At 38.0% G+C, this 18,366-nt stretch overlaps 1 protein-coding gene across 5 annotated transcripts in view; it reads right to left on the bottom strand.

Moving 5' to 3' along the window:
* Positions 1-18,366, bottom strand: part of ERBB4 (erb-b2 receptor tyrosine kinase 4) — a 904,250-nt gene that overhangs the window by 50,057 nt on the left and 835,827 nt on the right. For all 5 annotated transcript variants that reach the window (XR_015795175.1, XM_088135586.1, XM_088135588.1 and 2 more), the window contains 2 exons: positions 7,252-7,407; positions 5,075-5,150 (listed from right to left, as the gene is read on the bottom strand). Coding sequence is in view for 4 of the 5 variants with exons in the window: in XM_088135586.1 (XP_087991712.1) it covers positions 5,075-5,150; positions 7,252-7,407 (232 nt within the window). In the remaining variant the exon portion in view is untranslated. The remainder of the gene's footprint in view (positions 1-5,074; positions 5,151-7,251; positions 7,408-18,366) is intronic.

Below are 18,366 nucleotides of genomic sequence, written 5' to 3'. Positions count from 1 at the left end.
GTTTCTTCTTGCATGCTTTCCATTCTTAACAGAAACAGACACAGGGCCACCCACAAGACACTGGGAATTTAGTATGAAGGCACACATACCTGCATAATTGACTACAATGGATTTTTGTTTTTCAGGTTTTCCCATTTGGGATTACCTCTTCAGTAAAAAAAAAGTTTTGACAGTTTGCATATTGATAAAACATTGCCAGCTTTTAATGAGAAGACATTAGGGAGAGAAAGCAATCATTTTTTTAAATTTATTCCTCTCTGCTCTTGCCAAACTCCTTTCCTTTCTGATGGGTCTTTGATTCTGTATTGCTCCAGGCAATGCCACCTCCTGTTCAGTCACATCACTCAAGGGATGAATATTGCAACATGAGGCAAAGTTACAGGCCACCTGTATCTGGCCTTCAGTAGTAAGCTTGGCTCCTTTGAAGGCTCTCTGAATTTCTAAGAAAGAATTGGAACTGGGATGAGTTCCAGTGCCTTCCTAAAAGTGTTCCCAAATGTGCATCTCAACACCCATCATTTGGAAAAATAATTAAACAAGAATCTGTTTGTTTGTGTGCCTCTGAGTCAGTCTTGACTCCTGGTGACTGCCTGGACAAGTCCCTGCAGTTTTCTTAGCAAGGTTTTTTGGAAGTGGCTTGCTCTTGCCTCCTTCCTAGGGCTAAGAGAGAGTGACTGGCCCAAGGTCACCCAGCTGGCTTTGTGCCCAAGGCGGGACTAGAATCATGGTCTCCAGGTTGCTAGCCTGATGCCTTAACCTCTACACCAAACTGGCTCATACAAGAATTAAAGGCTTTCAAAACAACCTAGCAATTAGCTCCCCACCCATGAGCCTCCTGGCTCCTGTATTTTCTAATAATGGAAGAAGGTAGTGAAGTTACCACACACTAATTCCATTGTGCCAAAATAACTCAGAAATAAGTTAGGTTGGAATATATGTATTTTGATTCAAAAGATTTTGAAAATAAACCTGCAATTGAAACCAGAGACTTTCCTTTTAGGTATGATGGATAAACAAATGGAAAGACAACATGGAAATTTATTTCTTTATATGATAACTGTGGCAAGACTTTTTACACACACACAAATGGAAGGATTTACAAATACCTACAGCTGAAGAATGGATATTGAAATTAACGGAACTGGTGGAGATGGTGAAACTCACTGCTTTGCTCAAAGAGAGGGCGCTGTCTAGCTTTATTTATAATTGGAAACACTCTTAGAATTTTTGCTTGACACTCAAAACAATGCAATTTTGATTCTGGGATTTGATGATTGATGTTATTCTTATAGAAATATCTTATACAAATCATATGTATTATTGAAATAGATTGATTTTAGGAATTTTCTTGAATATTAAATTAAAAACTATTTTTTATTATGTAAACTTTTAGATATTAGAGTACGAGCTGAATATATTCTACATCTCTATCTGTACCAGAAAGTCGGAAGCTACTCTTTCTTTTCTATTTTTTTTATTTTTTCCTTTTTCTTGATTTTTCTGTATTTTAACTTTTTTGAAAACATAATAAAATTTATATTAAAAAAAAAAGAAATAGGTTAGGTTTGGAGAGACTATTTCCTCTCTGCTGGAGGTGACTTGCAGTACCTCTCACAGTCCATTTTGTTGAAACAGCTGTATGAAGGGAGCACCTACTCTGCAAATCCTCCTGGGTGCACGGGTCAGCATCTCACTGGCCTTTTCCCTTCTCAAAAGTCCTCTGGGCAGGGAATGTTATGAAGTCCGTGGCAGGGGAAAAATGTAAAGGTTCACCTTCTTACTGCTGAGATGTCAATCCAGATTGGACCCTTGAATGCATATGCTAGTACATATTTAACATATTGCACTTTGACAAATGGGTGTGATTGTCCTGTCTGGAGTCACTGTTATCCAAGCTCAACGCTGATTTGCTTCTTCCCTTTCTAATTCTGTGAAAACCTTTTCCTGGGGCTTCCTGACTTCCTGTCCTGGACTGGCAGTCCTTTGGATATCTTGGCAGGAATAAACATTGCTGAGCCAACAGTCTTAGGAATTCTATGCTGAGTCCCTGAGCCTTCCCATTATCAGATTCACAGAAAGAGCAACCAGAAACGAATAAAGAAACTTGCAGTAAGAAGCAGGAGTAGAACTGAAATAGAAATGATCCTAAATTAAATTAAATTAAATTAAATTAAATTCAGAATCTATTTTTGCAAAAGAAGAAAATTAAGACCTTTTTTCATTCTCAAAAATAAAATAAAGAAGTAAATGTGTTATGTGTATATATTGCTTCTTCACACCCATACATCCACAAGCCAAACTTAAGCTGCTGATATTCTTTACACACTATCAGGGGAGCTATTTTTCCATGGTAGAATCCCCCATGTCCTTTCTTGATGTAGGGAAGTATGATACAAAGAGCTCTTCCAGATAAAGGCCTCCTTTTTCTTTTTAATTACACAGTACCTTAACCACTGCATGCAACTGAGTCACATTTCTATTCCAGACCCATGTCTACTTACAGGCCAGTTGAGTAGTTTTAGGCAATCTTTCCAACATTAAGCCTCAACATTCCCCCTGTGCAATGCCCATCAGAAACACTTTGGCATGCCAGCACAGCATCACTAAGCATTTCATAGTGACTCTTGTAGATATGAGCCATGGTGGTATCAGCCTACCTGTTTTCTTGCTTTAAAATACCATTTCCCCTTCACACACAACACACCTGCCCTAATCTTCTCTCACAGCAAGATAGTACCTCCTTGACATACAAACCCCTGGGTGGAGCAATGCATCTATGGGTTTGGCTAGTTCAGCATTTTACAGATTCCAAGTTTCATTAAAATCAATGGCACTAAACAGGAACGTAGATACTGAGATGACTTTTGACCAGTGTTACTGGTTCTCTTCAAGTGTGCTGATTGAGTGATACCGTAGTTCTCTGAATTTCACTGTCAGCCAGCAATGAGGTAGAAAGGACTAGCATTCATTAGCTGAAAGGTGCAAGTTCTACATATAATATGATCATATCAATAGCATTTAATGTTGGAATATAGCTGAAAATGATGAAGACAACCTAGATGAATCTCAAGTGAGTTTTAAACTGGGTTTAGAAGAACAGGTAATGAATAAGCTCAGGGTGTCCATGGGGAGGGGGAGAGGGTCAGGATGGTAGTCACGATCAAAGCCCCACCCCTTTTTTACCTGCATTATCCCACCTTAACTGTTTTGATCCCCTCCCTCAGTGGAGGCCTGTGGATCGGCTGGTGGTATGGAAGACAATCAGACTACATGTCTTTATTGACTGACTGATTTGCTCTTGCTGTTACCATAACAAATTACATGCACATGCACATACACACAGAGAAAGAACATTTGATAAAGAGCTACTATCTTAATTAAGAAGGAAAAAGCCTTACAGCAAATAGGAAAAAAAAAACACCCTCTATGTACACTGAAAACCCACAGAGGAAATAAACTTAACAGTCAATATACTAAAAGTAGGACAGTGGCAGCCATGTAGTATTAAGCCATTCAGTGTTATAACAATAAACAGATTTGCTGTTTCTCATTTAGGAGGCACTAGGAATAAGGCTGCATTTTAATAAAGGCATCCTAACAGTAAGTCCTAATGAACTTACCGGGACTTACTTCTGAGCAAAGATAAATAGGAAGAGGCTACAAATCCAGACTTTCTGTATCACATTATAAGTTCATGTTGGACAGTTTTCCAGAATATAATTAAACATCACCACTGAACATAGCTATGTTGCAAAATGAAGCAGTAATATATGGGTCAGAGCATGTTTTTTGTAGATGAGCAATTTAAACCACAATGTTTAGCTTTCTTAGCTAAAGAGAATATGAAATTAACTACTTTGGAAAACAGTTGGATAAAATATTAGATAAAAACACATTGGATTAAAAACACATTGGATAAAACTCTCTGATGAGACTTCAGCGAGTACAGCCAAATATATTATAAAGCCTTTTTGCATCAGTGCATCAGGAGCAATACAGCTTCCTTCAAATTCAATTCTATTTAACAAAAGGGGCAGATAAATCACACTAGAAACAACTCAAGTAGCCAGCCAGGTGCCAGCGTGGTGCCAATAAAATTAGCTTGATATTCTAATTAATACCGCTAACAAAATTCCATAGGCGCGGGGTTTTCAGATGCATCTGGCCTTTTTTGCAAAGGGCAAGGTTGCTTGTGAAATTCCCATGTTAGTCAGTTTTTCCAGCTTAATCCTCCAGCCCTGTGTTTGTTCTATGATATGATAAATTATTTATCTGATTATGGGATAAAATTCCCCTATTCCTGTAAGATGGTATGATCATCATCATCATCATCATCATCCCAATGTTCATATATTTTGAACATATGAATGTTGAATATAAGGAATGTTAAAAGTTATGATACACGGCCATCTCTATATACTCTGAACTCATTAAGAAAAACATTCATTGTCAAAACAATCAGGCAAAACACTGCCCAAGAGTGTTTTCAACAAGCCAACAGAGATGCTTCATGGAAATGTAATTTATTTTAACATATAAAACAAATACTATACAAATTAAAATTTTAAAAACTTCATCCACTATGTGGAAACAAAGTTATATGGGTCTGGTTAACAAAGTGTTAAACTAGCACAGGCCAATCAGATTCAAAGTCAATTCTCTGCACATCCAGATCCCAGGAAAACATCTTTCACTGCATCCTCCAAGACAGTGGTTCTTCAAGTGTGGTCTGGCAACTCCTGGGGATCCCCAAGACCCTTTCATAGGGTCCACAAAGTCAAATAAATATTTTAAAATTTCTCAGTTTTAATTTCTAAATATTGATAGATACAACCGACATAAACCAAGGCTCTTTGGAGCCCTCAATCATTTTTAAGAATGTAAAAGAGACCAAAATGTTGGAGAACTGCTGCTCTAAGACATGCTTAATGGGAAAAGTTGGAACTCACAAGTTGAGTCAATGGAGTACCTCTTTTTTTACACGATTATTAAAGAATGGGTGATGAAAGGGTATTAATAAATAAATACAATGTTATTATTTTCAGAATATAATTAAATATAGTTTTTATTTTACCATAGCTCCAAACATCTGTCTGATGCGTGAATTTCCTGTAATGTATACACTCAAGAGCCATCCACTTTATTGGCATCTAGAATGAAAAAAGAGGGAAAAATAAAATCAATTAGCAAGCATAATATTTACTTATTAAATGTCTCCCAAATCCAAGTGAAAAACAAGATTTTCAGTTTCACATTTCAAAAGCATTGCTTGAGTTTGCAAAACTTATGATTAGATTCATCTCAGAGCATGTGAATTCAATGTACTGGAGCTAGGAACATTTAAAATGCTATTTTGTAAACTGCAAAAAAGATTCGTCTCAATTTGAATCCTAGGTTCTGCCGGATTTTGAATCCTTGAATTTCCTGTGGCACAAATGACAATACAAAGAATCCACTTAATAGCCATTGTTCTCAAATCCAAATTTGTACAAAACAACAGAACAAGTGTACTTAATACCGTAAATTTGGTGAATGGATATAGCTAAAAACTTTATATTGTTTGCATAACCTGAAGTTAAAAAAATGATCAAAACTAGCATTTGTCAGGGTTAGCACTGGAATTATTTGGAGTAGTTATGTGAATTATATATTTTGCAATTCTGAGGAATCTCTACTTACTTTGGCTACCCTTCCAACAAAATGAGTTTGGACAATATTAATACGGACAAGGCATTCTAAGTTTCAACAGAAAGCACACATCTGTGGTTTATATTATTGAGCAATTTGTATATGTTTATTTTATATACACAGAAAACTAACAGAGGTATGTGTTGCAGAAAAATAACCTTCAAACCCTGGCAGACAGCAGGAGATGGCAATCATGAGAACAGCATGTACAAAACCCAGCCCTTTACTTATGTTGCAGGGTTTTTGCTCCAACTTTGGATGTGGAAATTACATGAAAAATATCTTTGTTTTCAAGAACTGTGGCCATATATGTATCAGAATGTGCCCTGGAAAGAATGAGAATGCAAAGTGAACATAATTTAGATATGTGTTCAATGTGCATTCTGATGCTCATTTCACAGTGTTTCAAACTCCAAATTAGTTTGTGCAAGGTTTATGTATGTAGGAGGTACTGCTAACTTGTATAATGATTTCTGTTTATAGCTATAGTCAATAACATCTCCACGCTAATTTACTGATTAAAGAATATGTTTAGCCATCAATATGTTTAGCTATCAATATTTTGCTTTTTGAAAAAACAGTACATTTTAAAAGAATATATATGAGGAGATCCTGGGATAAATGTGTGCCAAGTGAGGCCCTTTTAAGGGAGAGAGAGAAAAAGAAAGGGAGGAAAAGAAAATAAGAAAATGATGGCATGAACTTGCCAGATTTATAAAACAGAGAACCGAATGGAGAAAGTAAGATGGAACATTCACTCATTCCTAACAAACACCTGGATAAATAAGTCTTCCGGATATTTTGCATTGTTTCAGTTTATCAAATGCGACCAGCCAGAGAGGAACTGTTTGATTGACTGTGGATGCCAAATCTTAGGAATCCTGATTTTTAAGACAACCATGGTGAAATACAAACAGCATTCTCCTTCTTAGTTGGAATTACATCCCTGGAGCGGGAACAAATCTTTTATCTCTCTAAAAAGTACTGCTGTCAGGTTCAGCCCAAAGAACTCCACGAGACAGTACAGATATAGTTCTATAGCATTTATTAGCTTTCACCTACAAGACAGAAATCTCGCCAGACTGAATCTAAACTCCCCAAGCCAGCAAGCAAACACTGCGAATTCCTTAGGGTGGTGCCAGTCTCATCCTCTTCACCTTCCCATGCTCTTTCTGGGGGCTAAGGAAATGCTTATCTCCCCGAGTGCGGCCTTCACCAACCGTTCCATCACAACTGCTAGTGGAACTGAGGTATATGAGTTTTGAAACAAAACTGACTCTTTACTTAAGTCACATTTTTAAGGTAAGTTCTAGTGTGTACAAATTATAAATTAAACTCTATAGATTATCAGGTAAAAGAAAGTGGATAGACATTAGCACCAATGATCAATTGCATTTTAATTTTGATAAATGTAGGGAACCACGAAAACCTGGTTCATGGAAACAATAAATATGTACTGCTTAAATTAAAAAAAAAAATTTTCTGTACATGATCCCTTTCCCATTTTATGTTGGATAATATATATAACTCCCTGGTCTAACTTATGAGTTTAAAGAAACCTACCTTTCCACCATCAGCACTATATTCCTTCTCATCACCTTCCAGTAGCCTAGCCAGGCCAAAGTCTGTGATCTTCACATGATTTGGAGATTTCACCAGGACATTCCGTGCTGCCAAATCTCGGTGAACCAGTCTCCTCTCTTCCAGGTACATCATTCCCTAACAAGCAAAAACATGAAAAAGGATATATTTGGTATAAACATGTTCGGCTAATGGTTATCTCTGCAGTATTATATCTATCTTATAAACAGCCATTTGTTTACTTAACTCATTTCCACCGCTTTTCAAGTTTGTTTATTTATTTATTTAACATACTTAACTAATGAAATAATAAAATATAGTCTCGGTGATCAGATAGGCTTTTAAAGCCTTCTTAAACACAGCCATAGATTAGATCATCATTATATCTCAGGAGGGAATAAGACAGAGATTGCCAATAAGAAAGCCCTATTTCTAATGTCTAGCCACTAGATTATGAAAAGTCAGTTGATTATGGTGTTGTGCTATTGAACAGGGGCTTGAAACAGTCTTAGAACATGTGCAAATTCACATGGGTGTAGGAAATTCTTCAAATAAACTTGATGAAAAACTGTTTAAACTCATTTTTAATAATAAACCATTGCACCTGAAAAGAAAACTTACAAGCAGTACACTTTATACAGAACAAGTATAGCATGATCTGATTATCCCCCCCCCCCCACCTGCCTCCACAAATACAAGGAGCTACATTTTCTGCAATTTCTGAGTCATCTTGAAAGGCAGCCCCATGTACAGATTATAATAGTCAATTCCAGATGTAATTAGAACATGCAAAATTGAGATCACATCTATTTGACCTAGATAAGATCAGAGCTGATGAATCAACTAAGGCAGATAGAAATAACTTCTGGCAGCAGTGTTTATCCAAATAGGACAAGTCCGGAAGGACTCCAAGTTACAATCTGGTCCTTCAGAAAAAGTGTTTCAGGAAAAATGAAGCCCTATTCAATACCAATTTAATTCCTCTAGTTATAACAGCCATTTTCCATATCCAAGCTTCAGCTTTTTTACTCTCAATATCCCAATACTGCCTCTAAACACCTATTTATGAGATCCATAATCTTCCTGGAATTGCTGATACTGCAGCCCAAGCTTCAAAACAGCTTTCCTTAGTGGTTTCACATAGATATTACATAGTATGTAAAAGAAAATAGAATACTGCAGTACTAAAGGCCACTGGGCAGATCATTTCCCCCCTCCCTCTGCCCATATCAATTTGTTCTGGATGATTCACCAAAGGTTTAGAGCTAATTAGCCTTCCAGGGTACTTACAGGATAGAAGAGGAAATCATTCTTCTAATTTTAGAGGGAGCAAAGGAGGAGGTAGAGGACCGTCACCAGAAACCTTTAATTTGTATCATCAAAATTAGCCACAATGCTAGTAGGTTTAGAAACTTCCTCTATCCAGAAAAATTAACATTTGCTACCTAGCAATCCATTAGTGTAGTCTAACAAGACTGTTTTTATTGATTATAGGATCCTTTTTTCTCTTAATTCAGTGAAGAGCCCCTTCTCGTACATCCACATCTATATGGAATTTTGGAATGATATCTTCACCATAAAATAGCTCCCCAATTCTTAATGTTCAATTGGTCTAATCCAAACACTCTTGATAAGTTACTTAGAGTTATTGAAGCACAGAATTCAAGGGGAGTTGGAAGGGGTCCTCTAGACCATCAAGTAGGAATCCAAATTAAAGCATCCCAACAGATGGCTAGCCTCCCCACTTAAGCAAATCCAGTGAAAGGATAATTGGTTCCAATGTTAAACTGCTCTGATGTCCTCTTTAGTTAAAACTAAAAAATACTTACTTTTAAAAGAAGCTAATTCCTCACAGGCAAGGTATTCAGAACAAAAGGCACACTCAATCACACAACAAAAGCTACCCTAAACAAAGCATATAATGGCTCGGTCTTAGAGTTTCAGAATAGTAATCATAGCAGTGCAGCAATGTGATAGTCAGAGATGCCACGTAGAGCAATGATGAAGGGGATGGATTAGGACCAAGTTCTTCTTGAATCAGTGAATATCTCTTAGTCCAATCTCCCCCATTGGAAGGCTGCCATGGGGGAAAAAAAGGAGTAAATGTAGGCAATAAATTCATTTGTAAGAAATGTACTCTTCAAATATTTAACACAAAAGGCCTCCAAATATGTCTGTCTTTTTTTCATTTTAGTTTTTAGCCAAGTTGTGGCTTTAATGGGAGCCTATATATGTAAATACTTAAAAACTCTACATCTGCTGCCCTTGTGACCTTGAGCACATTATTTTATGCTATGCCTCAATACATAATAAAGCATTTCTGTTACACTAAGCTATTTAAAAATAAAAGTACCAAGGTAATACATTCACACAAATTACTTCTAAAAAAAAAAAAACATTTCTAGAAGCAAAACTATAGAAAAAGATAACTGTGTTGCAGGGGAAAAAAGTACAATGGCTATAGAAACTTTTTACCAGGAGTTCTAGAGAAGAAATTTACATGAAAGTTCTTGAAATAAATACAGAATAATCATCACAACCTGCTCCTCTTCTGCATTTATTACTATGAATTTTACATTAATTGACATGAAGAGAGTTAAAAAATACTTTGAACAAAAAATACACAATATTATTTTCAAGTGGCTTTAACTGGACAAACAAGCACATTCTCTCTTGCCAACTGTTAATCAATGCTGCTGGCTGTTCAATGGCAGAGATATGGAAAATTGAAGGATTAGCTGTTTCTGATATCAAACCTAAATCTCTAAAACACACACACGCACAGAGGATGAAATGATGGGGATCCATATGCACCTCACGTGCTATAAAACAGTAGATTGGTTTAGATAGCCCCTGGGGCCAAATATTAACTTGATAGAACTGCAAATAAGTCAAGACTCTGCAGTCTAATTAGGCCACAATCCACCCAGAAGTAGTCCAGTGGAAATTAACAAGTGCTGAATTAGTAATGAAAGTCTTGGAGTAAAGGACATTGCAGGAGCATGCAAAATAGAATACCAATATTTAACTGGGCTTTTCCACCTCCCATTCTTGTTGTTTAATATGCATAATACTAACTCAGCATTATTTTTTGCCCCTATTAACTTCTCCATTTCTTTGCCTTAAGAAGGCATTGCATCTTTTTCTGATGGGCCTACAGCCAAATGCAGATGGGTGGGATTGAGAAGGGGTGTGCATATCAACAAACAGGACAGATAGGCTGAACAGTAGGGGTGGATGGGTTGATGGTGGGGGGCAAAGGAGCACATGAGCTCACAGGTAACCTTCCAATTTGGCAGTGTCAGATGAACAGCATATTGCAGTCTACCATTCCTCCCAACTCACTACTGGAGGCAAGAAGCTCCCCTTAGCTCATTGGGGGCTGTCATCATATAACATTGCAGCTCTTTGCTCTAAAGATGTTTAGTTTAGCTTCGCTTCCAAGATAATGGCAAATAGTAAACACTTTACTATTGTATCTCCTCTCAAAAACCATCACAGTAAACTACATATTGATTTTTCTCAGCATCCTATTAAGGAAGTTTGAGAGTGGCTGAGCACACACAATATATAAACAAAAAGTACTGTTTATACTAAAACTCAAACAAAATTGGTCAAAATAAAGAGAAGCCAGAAAAGGAAGGTTAAACTACAGTATCTACTGTTGCTCACTGAAGATGCTGCGGTTAAGTGCCTTGGGTATTTAATTTGACATTTCAAGTATGATAGACATGGCATTACATCTCCCTATACAAGAAGCATAACCACTTAAGCAATCAATGAATTTTATGGAATGAATTTACATACATACACCCCCACAAATACTTAAGAACTCCAAGCCATATTCCTACAGTAACAAAAAATAATCACAGTGGAAAGCAGGGCCAGTTCAAGTCTTCATCCATCCTGACATGCAATGACATGAGGGAGCAATCATTGTGGATCCTAGTTTAAACCTGTTTGAATAAGGGTTCATCTGTAAACTGGGAAACTAAAGAGAACCTCAGCAATGGTAACACTGTCACCTTTTCACTCTCAAGACTGCAATGTCTAAAAAAATTGTTTGCTAAGCAGAATTCAAGAGTGGAAGACTTACCCTATTAGTTTATTTTTAGATTTGGTAACAATCATAAGTTCGGTAACAAGTGACTTCAACAGATGGACAAAGCACAAACTTAACTTGCTGCTATAAAAATATATTGGACTTTAATAGAGCTTATATTTGAATGTATGAATTTTCCAACTTACACTATATCTCTTTTCATAGGGCAACAAGTAGGGGAGTACATAATTCCTAAAAGATGTGTTAGGCCAGGAAAACTGCTAATGTGCCATGAGGAATAAATTACTTGAAAGATAAAGTTTTCTTTCACATCAAGATCCCTAGAGAAAGCAAACCACGGCATGACCCATAGCCTCTTCCAATTCATCTTCAACTATGGCTAGGGGCTAAAGTAGGGGTTTGCCAGAATTATCTGCCAACAGAGACACATTGACAGTAGTGCCTAATGCAGGTAGTTCTTTTCTTGATATCTCTTTATCTTCCTTTCCTCCCTTGCAGTAGCAACAATCAATCTATTAAGTGCTGTCATTTATCATGAGTCCTTTTGGTCAAAATATAAGTTAAAAGCATATATCTATTTTTCACCACTTGCCTTGTAGCTGACACACAAGAATGAGCTCAAACTATAATATTGCTCATCATTATCAAGTTTTCCTTGCTGAGCATATCATTACAAGGACAATTGCTGCTGAAATCCTCTAATATCGAATCATTCCTTGAAACAGAGCCTAAAGACATTAAAAAGTCAAGCAGACATTACCACTAGTTGTAATAAAAGTCATGTCGAGGTAGTGCAGTATCATTGGAATCTTCACACGAAAAAATAACCTATTAAATAGCAAGGACAGCCAATATATCGCCATCTCACATTACCCTTCTATTAAGGAGATAAATCCACAGCTTCTCTTTTATTTTGATCTGTTTACACTGACATAAGCAACAGAATCAAAATACTCCTGTTGAAATCCCAGCCTACATCTGATGTGGAAAAGGAGCACAAAGTTGCTCCATGCTCCCTTCTCATAACATCCTTCACACATGGATTGCCAGGATCTTGGAGAAAAATGAAACACTGCAATAGCCGGGGAATCAAGAAGCAGACAAGAAAGAAAAGGACTCTTTTCTCCCATTTACTGTTTTTAATCCTCCCAGGAATTGCCATCATTTCCCTTCTTCAGAAGGAGAGCTAAATCGGAAGAGTAATATGGCTTTTTGCAAGCTAGGAAATGAAAATGCACAGTTGATAACCTGTGGGAGTCTTTTCGTGTACTTCTCTTTCCTTCTTTTTCCTTTCCCCCTTTTTAAATAATACACACAATTAATAAACACTATGGCATTATTTCTAAAATGGTAAAATAAATCTTGGAAGGACAATACTTTGGAGGAGGTAATGAGGCTTTCCCCTAGAATAGAAGACTGTATCCTGTATCTCTTTTGTTAAAAGAAACATTGAATGCTGATGGAGGTTCTTTTTCTTCTTTTATTTAATGAAAGGCAAAATCCCAGTCCCAAAGTGGCTACATAATATAGGTTTGTGAACCCAGTTATTAACCCAAGTAACCATGTAGTAATCCAATTCTGTTCAGGAATCCATATGATTACCTGAAGGTAAGCAATGATCACAGGAGAATGAGCCTATTCATAAGCAGCAAAAATTATGCTGATGAACATCCTATTCCCCTGGAAAAAATTGCCTAAGTTGAAACTGTGAAACACATATTCACAGGGGAAATTAATGGAATTTTCAGCCCAGTTTGCATCCAGGTTTACCCCAAAGTAATTTAGCTGCAATGTGCTACAGGCCTTAAACAAATAATTTATAAAAATAATTTCAGAACAGTAGACCCACAAATCAGCATTAGTAATCACTAAAATATAGTTCTGTGCATTTTTATTGGGAGTACACAAGTAAAAAAGATGAATGTTGTCTTGTGTTGATCTAGCAAGCAGATAGACATAATAATAATCCAGAGAAGAAGGAATGGAGAAAAGAAGGAATGAAAGTTGGTTGCTCCAAGATGGAAAAGGCAAGAGGAGGAGGAAAAAGGGGGCGGTGAGACAGCTGAGTCAGCTATATCCTATCCATTGTGTGGATGCAACACAGAAATGTGAACAGTTTCTTAAATTCCATTTGTAGCTTACAGACCATCAACAGATCTGAACTGCAGAAATCCAGATGATTATTTGATGCTAGCAGACAAGAAGATGGGCTTTTCTTTGCTGCCATGCAGTACTCATCTAGATTTTGCAACACAGACCTTGTAGCCCAAACTTACAGAGAAAAAAACTACCCCTTTTAGCATTTGGGAAGCATCCTGAACTTCCTGGAAGCATAAGAGTGACAATTCTAGGAACTCAAACAAAGAAAATTTAAACAAGGCATGATCAAAAGGCAACATTTGTAAAGGAATTAGTAAGATTGTTAATTATTTTATTGTATTACTACATCTTTGTCTTTATGAGAAGAGGTATGTTTTTATGCTCCCTTCTCCCATAGCTTGAGCTATTTCTGACTAATCCTGGATTAAATACCATTTATGAGTAAACAAAAATAATTTGCAAATACAAAACTGGTTTGTGCCTACTACCTTCCATGTATTCATTCATCCTCATCCTGATATGTCAGACTTCCCTCTTTGCAGTCTGGGCTGGAAACAGTTAAACCCGGGAATAAGTATCTAAGAGCTCTGATGGATAATATTTATTATAAGAAAGGTTTAAAGTTACAACACAAGAATTCTAGTGAGTCCTTTACTTTCAAATGAGAAACATATATAGGCAAGTTAAGGCTATAAAATGTCTGTTTTCTCATACCTGTTTAGTGCAAAAGGGGAGGAGGCTTGTCTCATTTGTAAACTCTTTTGTTTTGGTAACTGATATTTGTTTTATCAGTATGAGAACTAACTCTCACATAGTGCAAAGCAAGATTGAAGATTTGTTTTAGTGGCCAACTAAGTTTTAATGAGTTTTGTAGTTTCAAAACTGAGGGAACAATGATTCTCTTTCCATTTCAACGAGCTCTTAAATTCACTTAAGAAGGTCTCCTCTATCCTTAATTGTCAGGATCTACGCAAACCAGATTCTTCAGTTGTTTTAATATGCTTTAATTACTAATTATACTTTTGCTTTAATTGCTAAACATAGATCAATAGTGTAATGCTGGGAATGTTATTCTAACCATTTGCTTGACCTGCCATAAGGGGGGAAAGGAGGAGGCCAGGTGCCGTTATCTCTATCTTGAGCCAGACATCCAAGGCCAGGACGTGTGAGAACTGGAGGAAGGCGCGAAGAGCTGCAAGTGGGAATAGAAACCTAGAAGGGGGGGAAGTTGGGCTTAAAAAGACAAGGCTTTGCTATGTTGGGGCAGACTCAACAAACTATGATGCTGTGCGCTTCTCCTAAAATAAAGAAATCTGTAATGGAACTTTTTGGACTCCAGAGGATTTACTGAACTTTGGGACTGAGTGTGCAGACTCTGACATTAATAATGACTTACAGATAGTCCTCACTTAACAACCATTCATTTAGTGACCATTCATAGTTACAATGGTGCTGAACAAAGGGATTTACCACCAGTCCTTGCACTTACAACCATCACAGCACCTCCGTGGTCATGTGATCGCAATCCAGGTGCTTGGCAACCAGCTTGCACTTATGACAGTTGCAGTGTCCCAGGGTCACATGATCATCATTTGCAACCTTCCCAGCCAGCTTTTGGCAAGCAAAATCAATGTGGAACCACATGATTTACTTAATGACCCCATGTTTTGCTTAATGGCTGCAGTGATTTGCTTAGTGACAGCTGCAAAAGTTGTAAAATCAGGCATGGCTTGCTTAACAACTTAACAACAAATTTTCCAGTCCCTATTGTTAAGCAAGGACTATCTGTATATACATTCAAAAATGGGATTATCCAAGTATATTTTTCTTTATCATAATTTTATGTAAGATAACCAGCAAACTGATACTCTTTTAAAAGCCCAGTGTTCAATTGCAATAGCCATAGTGTCAGATTCAGCTGGCACAGCACAGCGAACGCCGCTGCTCAGTTTCACTGCTCCTAGTCAATTTCACCACCTCAGGCGCAGGCAGCGGAAAAGGGGAAGTCGGGCAACTGCAAGTTAATTGCCGGCAGGTGGCAGCAATTAACTCAGGGCAGAAGCAGATACTTTGTAACAAAGCTGGCTTTCCTCAAGCGCCCCAGGCAATGCAAACCGCAGTGGCTCGGAAGCACAGCAATCGGCGAGTAATTAAGGATCCCTGGCTTAGCTTGCAGAAGAAAAGCCCAGCGAACTCAACCACCCCACAGACAAAGGACAGCAATCAGGGAGACAAAGAAACACAGCTGAATCTGCCATTTGGGTGAGGGGGAAATACCCCAGGCAAACCAGTAACCTAGGCAATGGGGAGAAGGGTGGGAAAGAGGGGGTAACTCTGGGTCAAGGAGGTAACTCTATAAAACCGCTCTATGTAACCGCGCCAAACCAACCCTGGCTTTGTCTACCTGCATTACACCCGGGTAAACTTCTTTGGCTGAACCTGTGTTCCGCAAGAGTTTCATTCTGCGCTGAATGTGGTAACTCTTACACATAGTATGTCTTCCAGAGGTCAACTGCAGCTCTTTCAAAAAGGCATGAAGTCATAATGATGGGAGACTTTAATCAGCCTGACATCTGTTGGGAGACCAACTCTGCCAAGCATGGACCTTCTAGGTAATTCCCAATCTGTCTTTCTGACAACTTTCTTCTTCAGAGAGTAGAGGAAGGCATAAGAGGCTATCTTTGACCTGATGCTAATCAATAGGGAAGACTTAGTTGGAAAAGGAAGGAATATTGAGGGGAAATGTCTATGAAATGTTGGAATTTTTTTTTAAAATTTTAATAGAAGCTAAAATTGTGCATAGTCAAAAATGTACTGGACTTTAAAAAAAGTAGATTTTGACAACAGCAATAATAAATAGGATTCCATGGCAGGAAAAAATTAATGGGAAAAGCTCAAGTTGGGTGTAAATTCCTAAAGGAGAACTCCAACAAGGAAAAAGAATGGAGGTAATCAGAAAAAGCCAATTTGGCCACAAATAGGCTTACGGAAGATCTGAAAACTGAAAAGGACACATACAGGAAATGGAAATGGGCCATGTCACAAAGAAAAAGTAAGATAAATAGCCCTGAATGGTAGAACTGGGTTAGGAAAGAAAAGCTTGGACTGACTGAGGTTAACAAAGGGTACTAAGAATAACAAAAATGGCTTCTTTGATATGTTCAAAATAAAAGGAAAAAAAATCAATATACCATTTGCTTGATGAAGATAATAAAGAAAAGAAAGAACTACTTATGTCCTATTTTTTTGTTTTGTCTTGTCCAACAAAAATATATATTTCATTAGAAATTGTAAAGAACAGGATGAAGGGACAGAAACGAAGCCTGAAACTAATAGAAATATGAGTTTAAACCTCTAGGGCCAGATGAATTGTACCTTGAAATGCTAAAAGAACTGGTGAAGTGCTGGATGACTAGAGGAGAGAAAATGTTCTCTTTTCAAGGTGGGGATGGGAGAAGACAATCCAGCAACCTACAGACAAATCAATCACATACTAATACACTGGTAGATTCTAGAAAGGTCATAATGAGAGCAATTTATAAATAACTTAAAGACAACATAGCAATTACCAAAAGTAAGCATGCATTTGTTAAGAGCAAATCTTGTCAGACTACCCTTATCTCATTTTTTGTTGGGTAATTTATTTAATAGATTGCAGGAAAGCTGCAGATATAATATAACTTGATTTAAGCAAAGGTTTTGACAAAGTACTCCATAATACCCTGAATAGCAAGCTAGTTAAGTGTGGCCTAGATGGTGTGACAATTAAGTTGATATATGGCAAACGTTAAAATCATACTCAAATGTGCTCATCAATGGTTCCTAATCAAACTGGAGAGAGATAATGGAATATCACAAGATTCAGGCATGAATTCTCTATTCTTCAGTATTTTTATTAACAACTTAGATGAAGAGCTTATGAAATTTGCCAATATAACAAAATTGGGTGAGATAGGTAATACCCAAAAAGACAGAAATAAAATTCAAAATTATCTTACAAGGCTAGAGAAATGGGCATATAAAAGACTTGCATTGGTAAGGACAATATAGGTCAGTTTGGACACATTTTGGCCTGTATGCCATAAGGCCAACAGAAGCCTACTCTTCACTTTATGACCACAATTGGGACCAGAATTTCTGTTGCTAATTTCAGTCATAAAGTGAGACATCATGTGACCGGTTTGCTTAGCAACCACAATCCTGGCACTCCCGGTTGCCATAGTTAACCAAGAATTGTGTTATTTGGAAAAGGAATGGGGTGCGTGATTTGGAGAATGAGGTCTTCCAAATCACTGCAAGAACAGGGCTCCTGCTGTTCTCCAAATTCTGCACCTGTTTTTGCAAGACCTGGGGAAGACCAGAAGGTTTCTAAAGGATGAGAATGGGGCGCATAATTTGGAGAAGGAATAGTGTGAGTGGCTTGGAGAATGGTGCGACTGGCCTCGGGGAGAAGACCTGGCATGGCCAGCAGCTGCCTCACATATAGTAGGGTCAGGCTGGGCATGCCTTGTCAGCAGTGGGAGGAAAATGGTGAAGATCAGCTGGGTGCGGCAGAGGCTGTGGAGTGCAGGGCAGCAGGGACAACTGGGGCTTTGTGCAATGGTGCTGGCATGGCTGACCATGGTGTGAGGCTTGAGGTAGCATTTCTCAGTGGCAGAGGTGGTGCTGGGGTTGAAGTAGAGGACTGGGGAGCAGTGGCAGCTGGCTGAGACTGCTGAAGGCCCCGGGCCTCTACTTCAGCCCCAGCCCTGGAGCTGCCCCCGATGAGTGCTGCTGTGCAGGGCAGCCAAAAGGGCATAGATGGAGAGGTGATAGGCAGGTGGGGGAGTTGCAGTCCCCCTGCAGTTGTAAGTGCAGGCAGGCTGCCAATTGCCTGAAGTTTGATCGCATGACCACGGGGGCATTGCAACAGCCATAACTTTGGGTATAGGTCA

This window comes from Python bivittatus, unplaced genomic scaffold (assembly GCF_059951505.1).
Source record: "Python bivittatus isolate LINGU-HERP-01145 unplaced genomic scaffold, Pbiv_v1 ctg000200_np1212, whole genome shotgun sequence".
NCBI classification, from domain to species: Eukaryota; Metazoa; Chordata; class Lepidosauria; order Squamata; family Pythonidae; genus Python; species Python bivittatus.
Note: the sequence above shows the minus strand (reverse complement) of the source record. Positions and strands in the feature narration are given on the sequence as shown.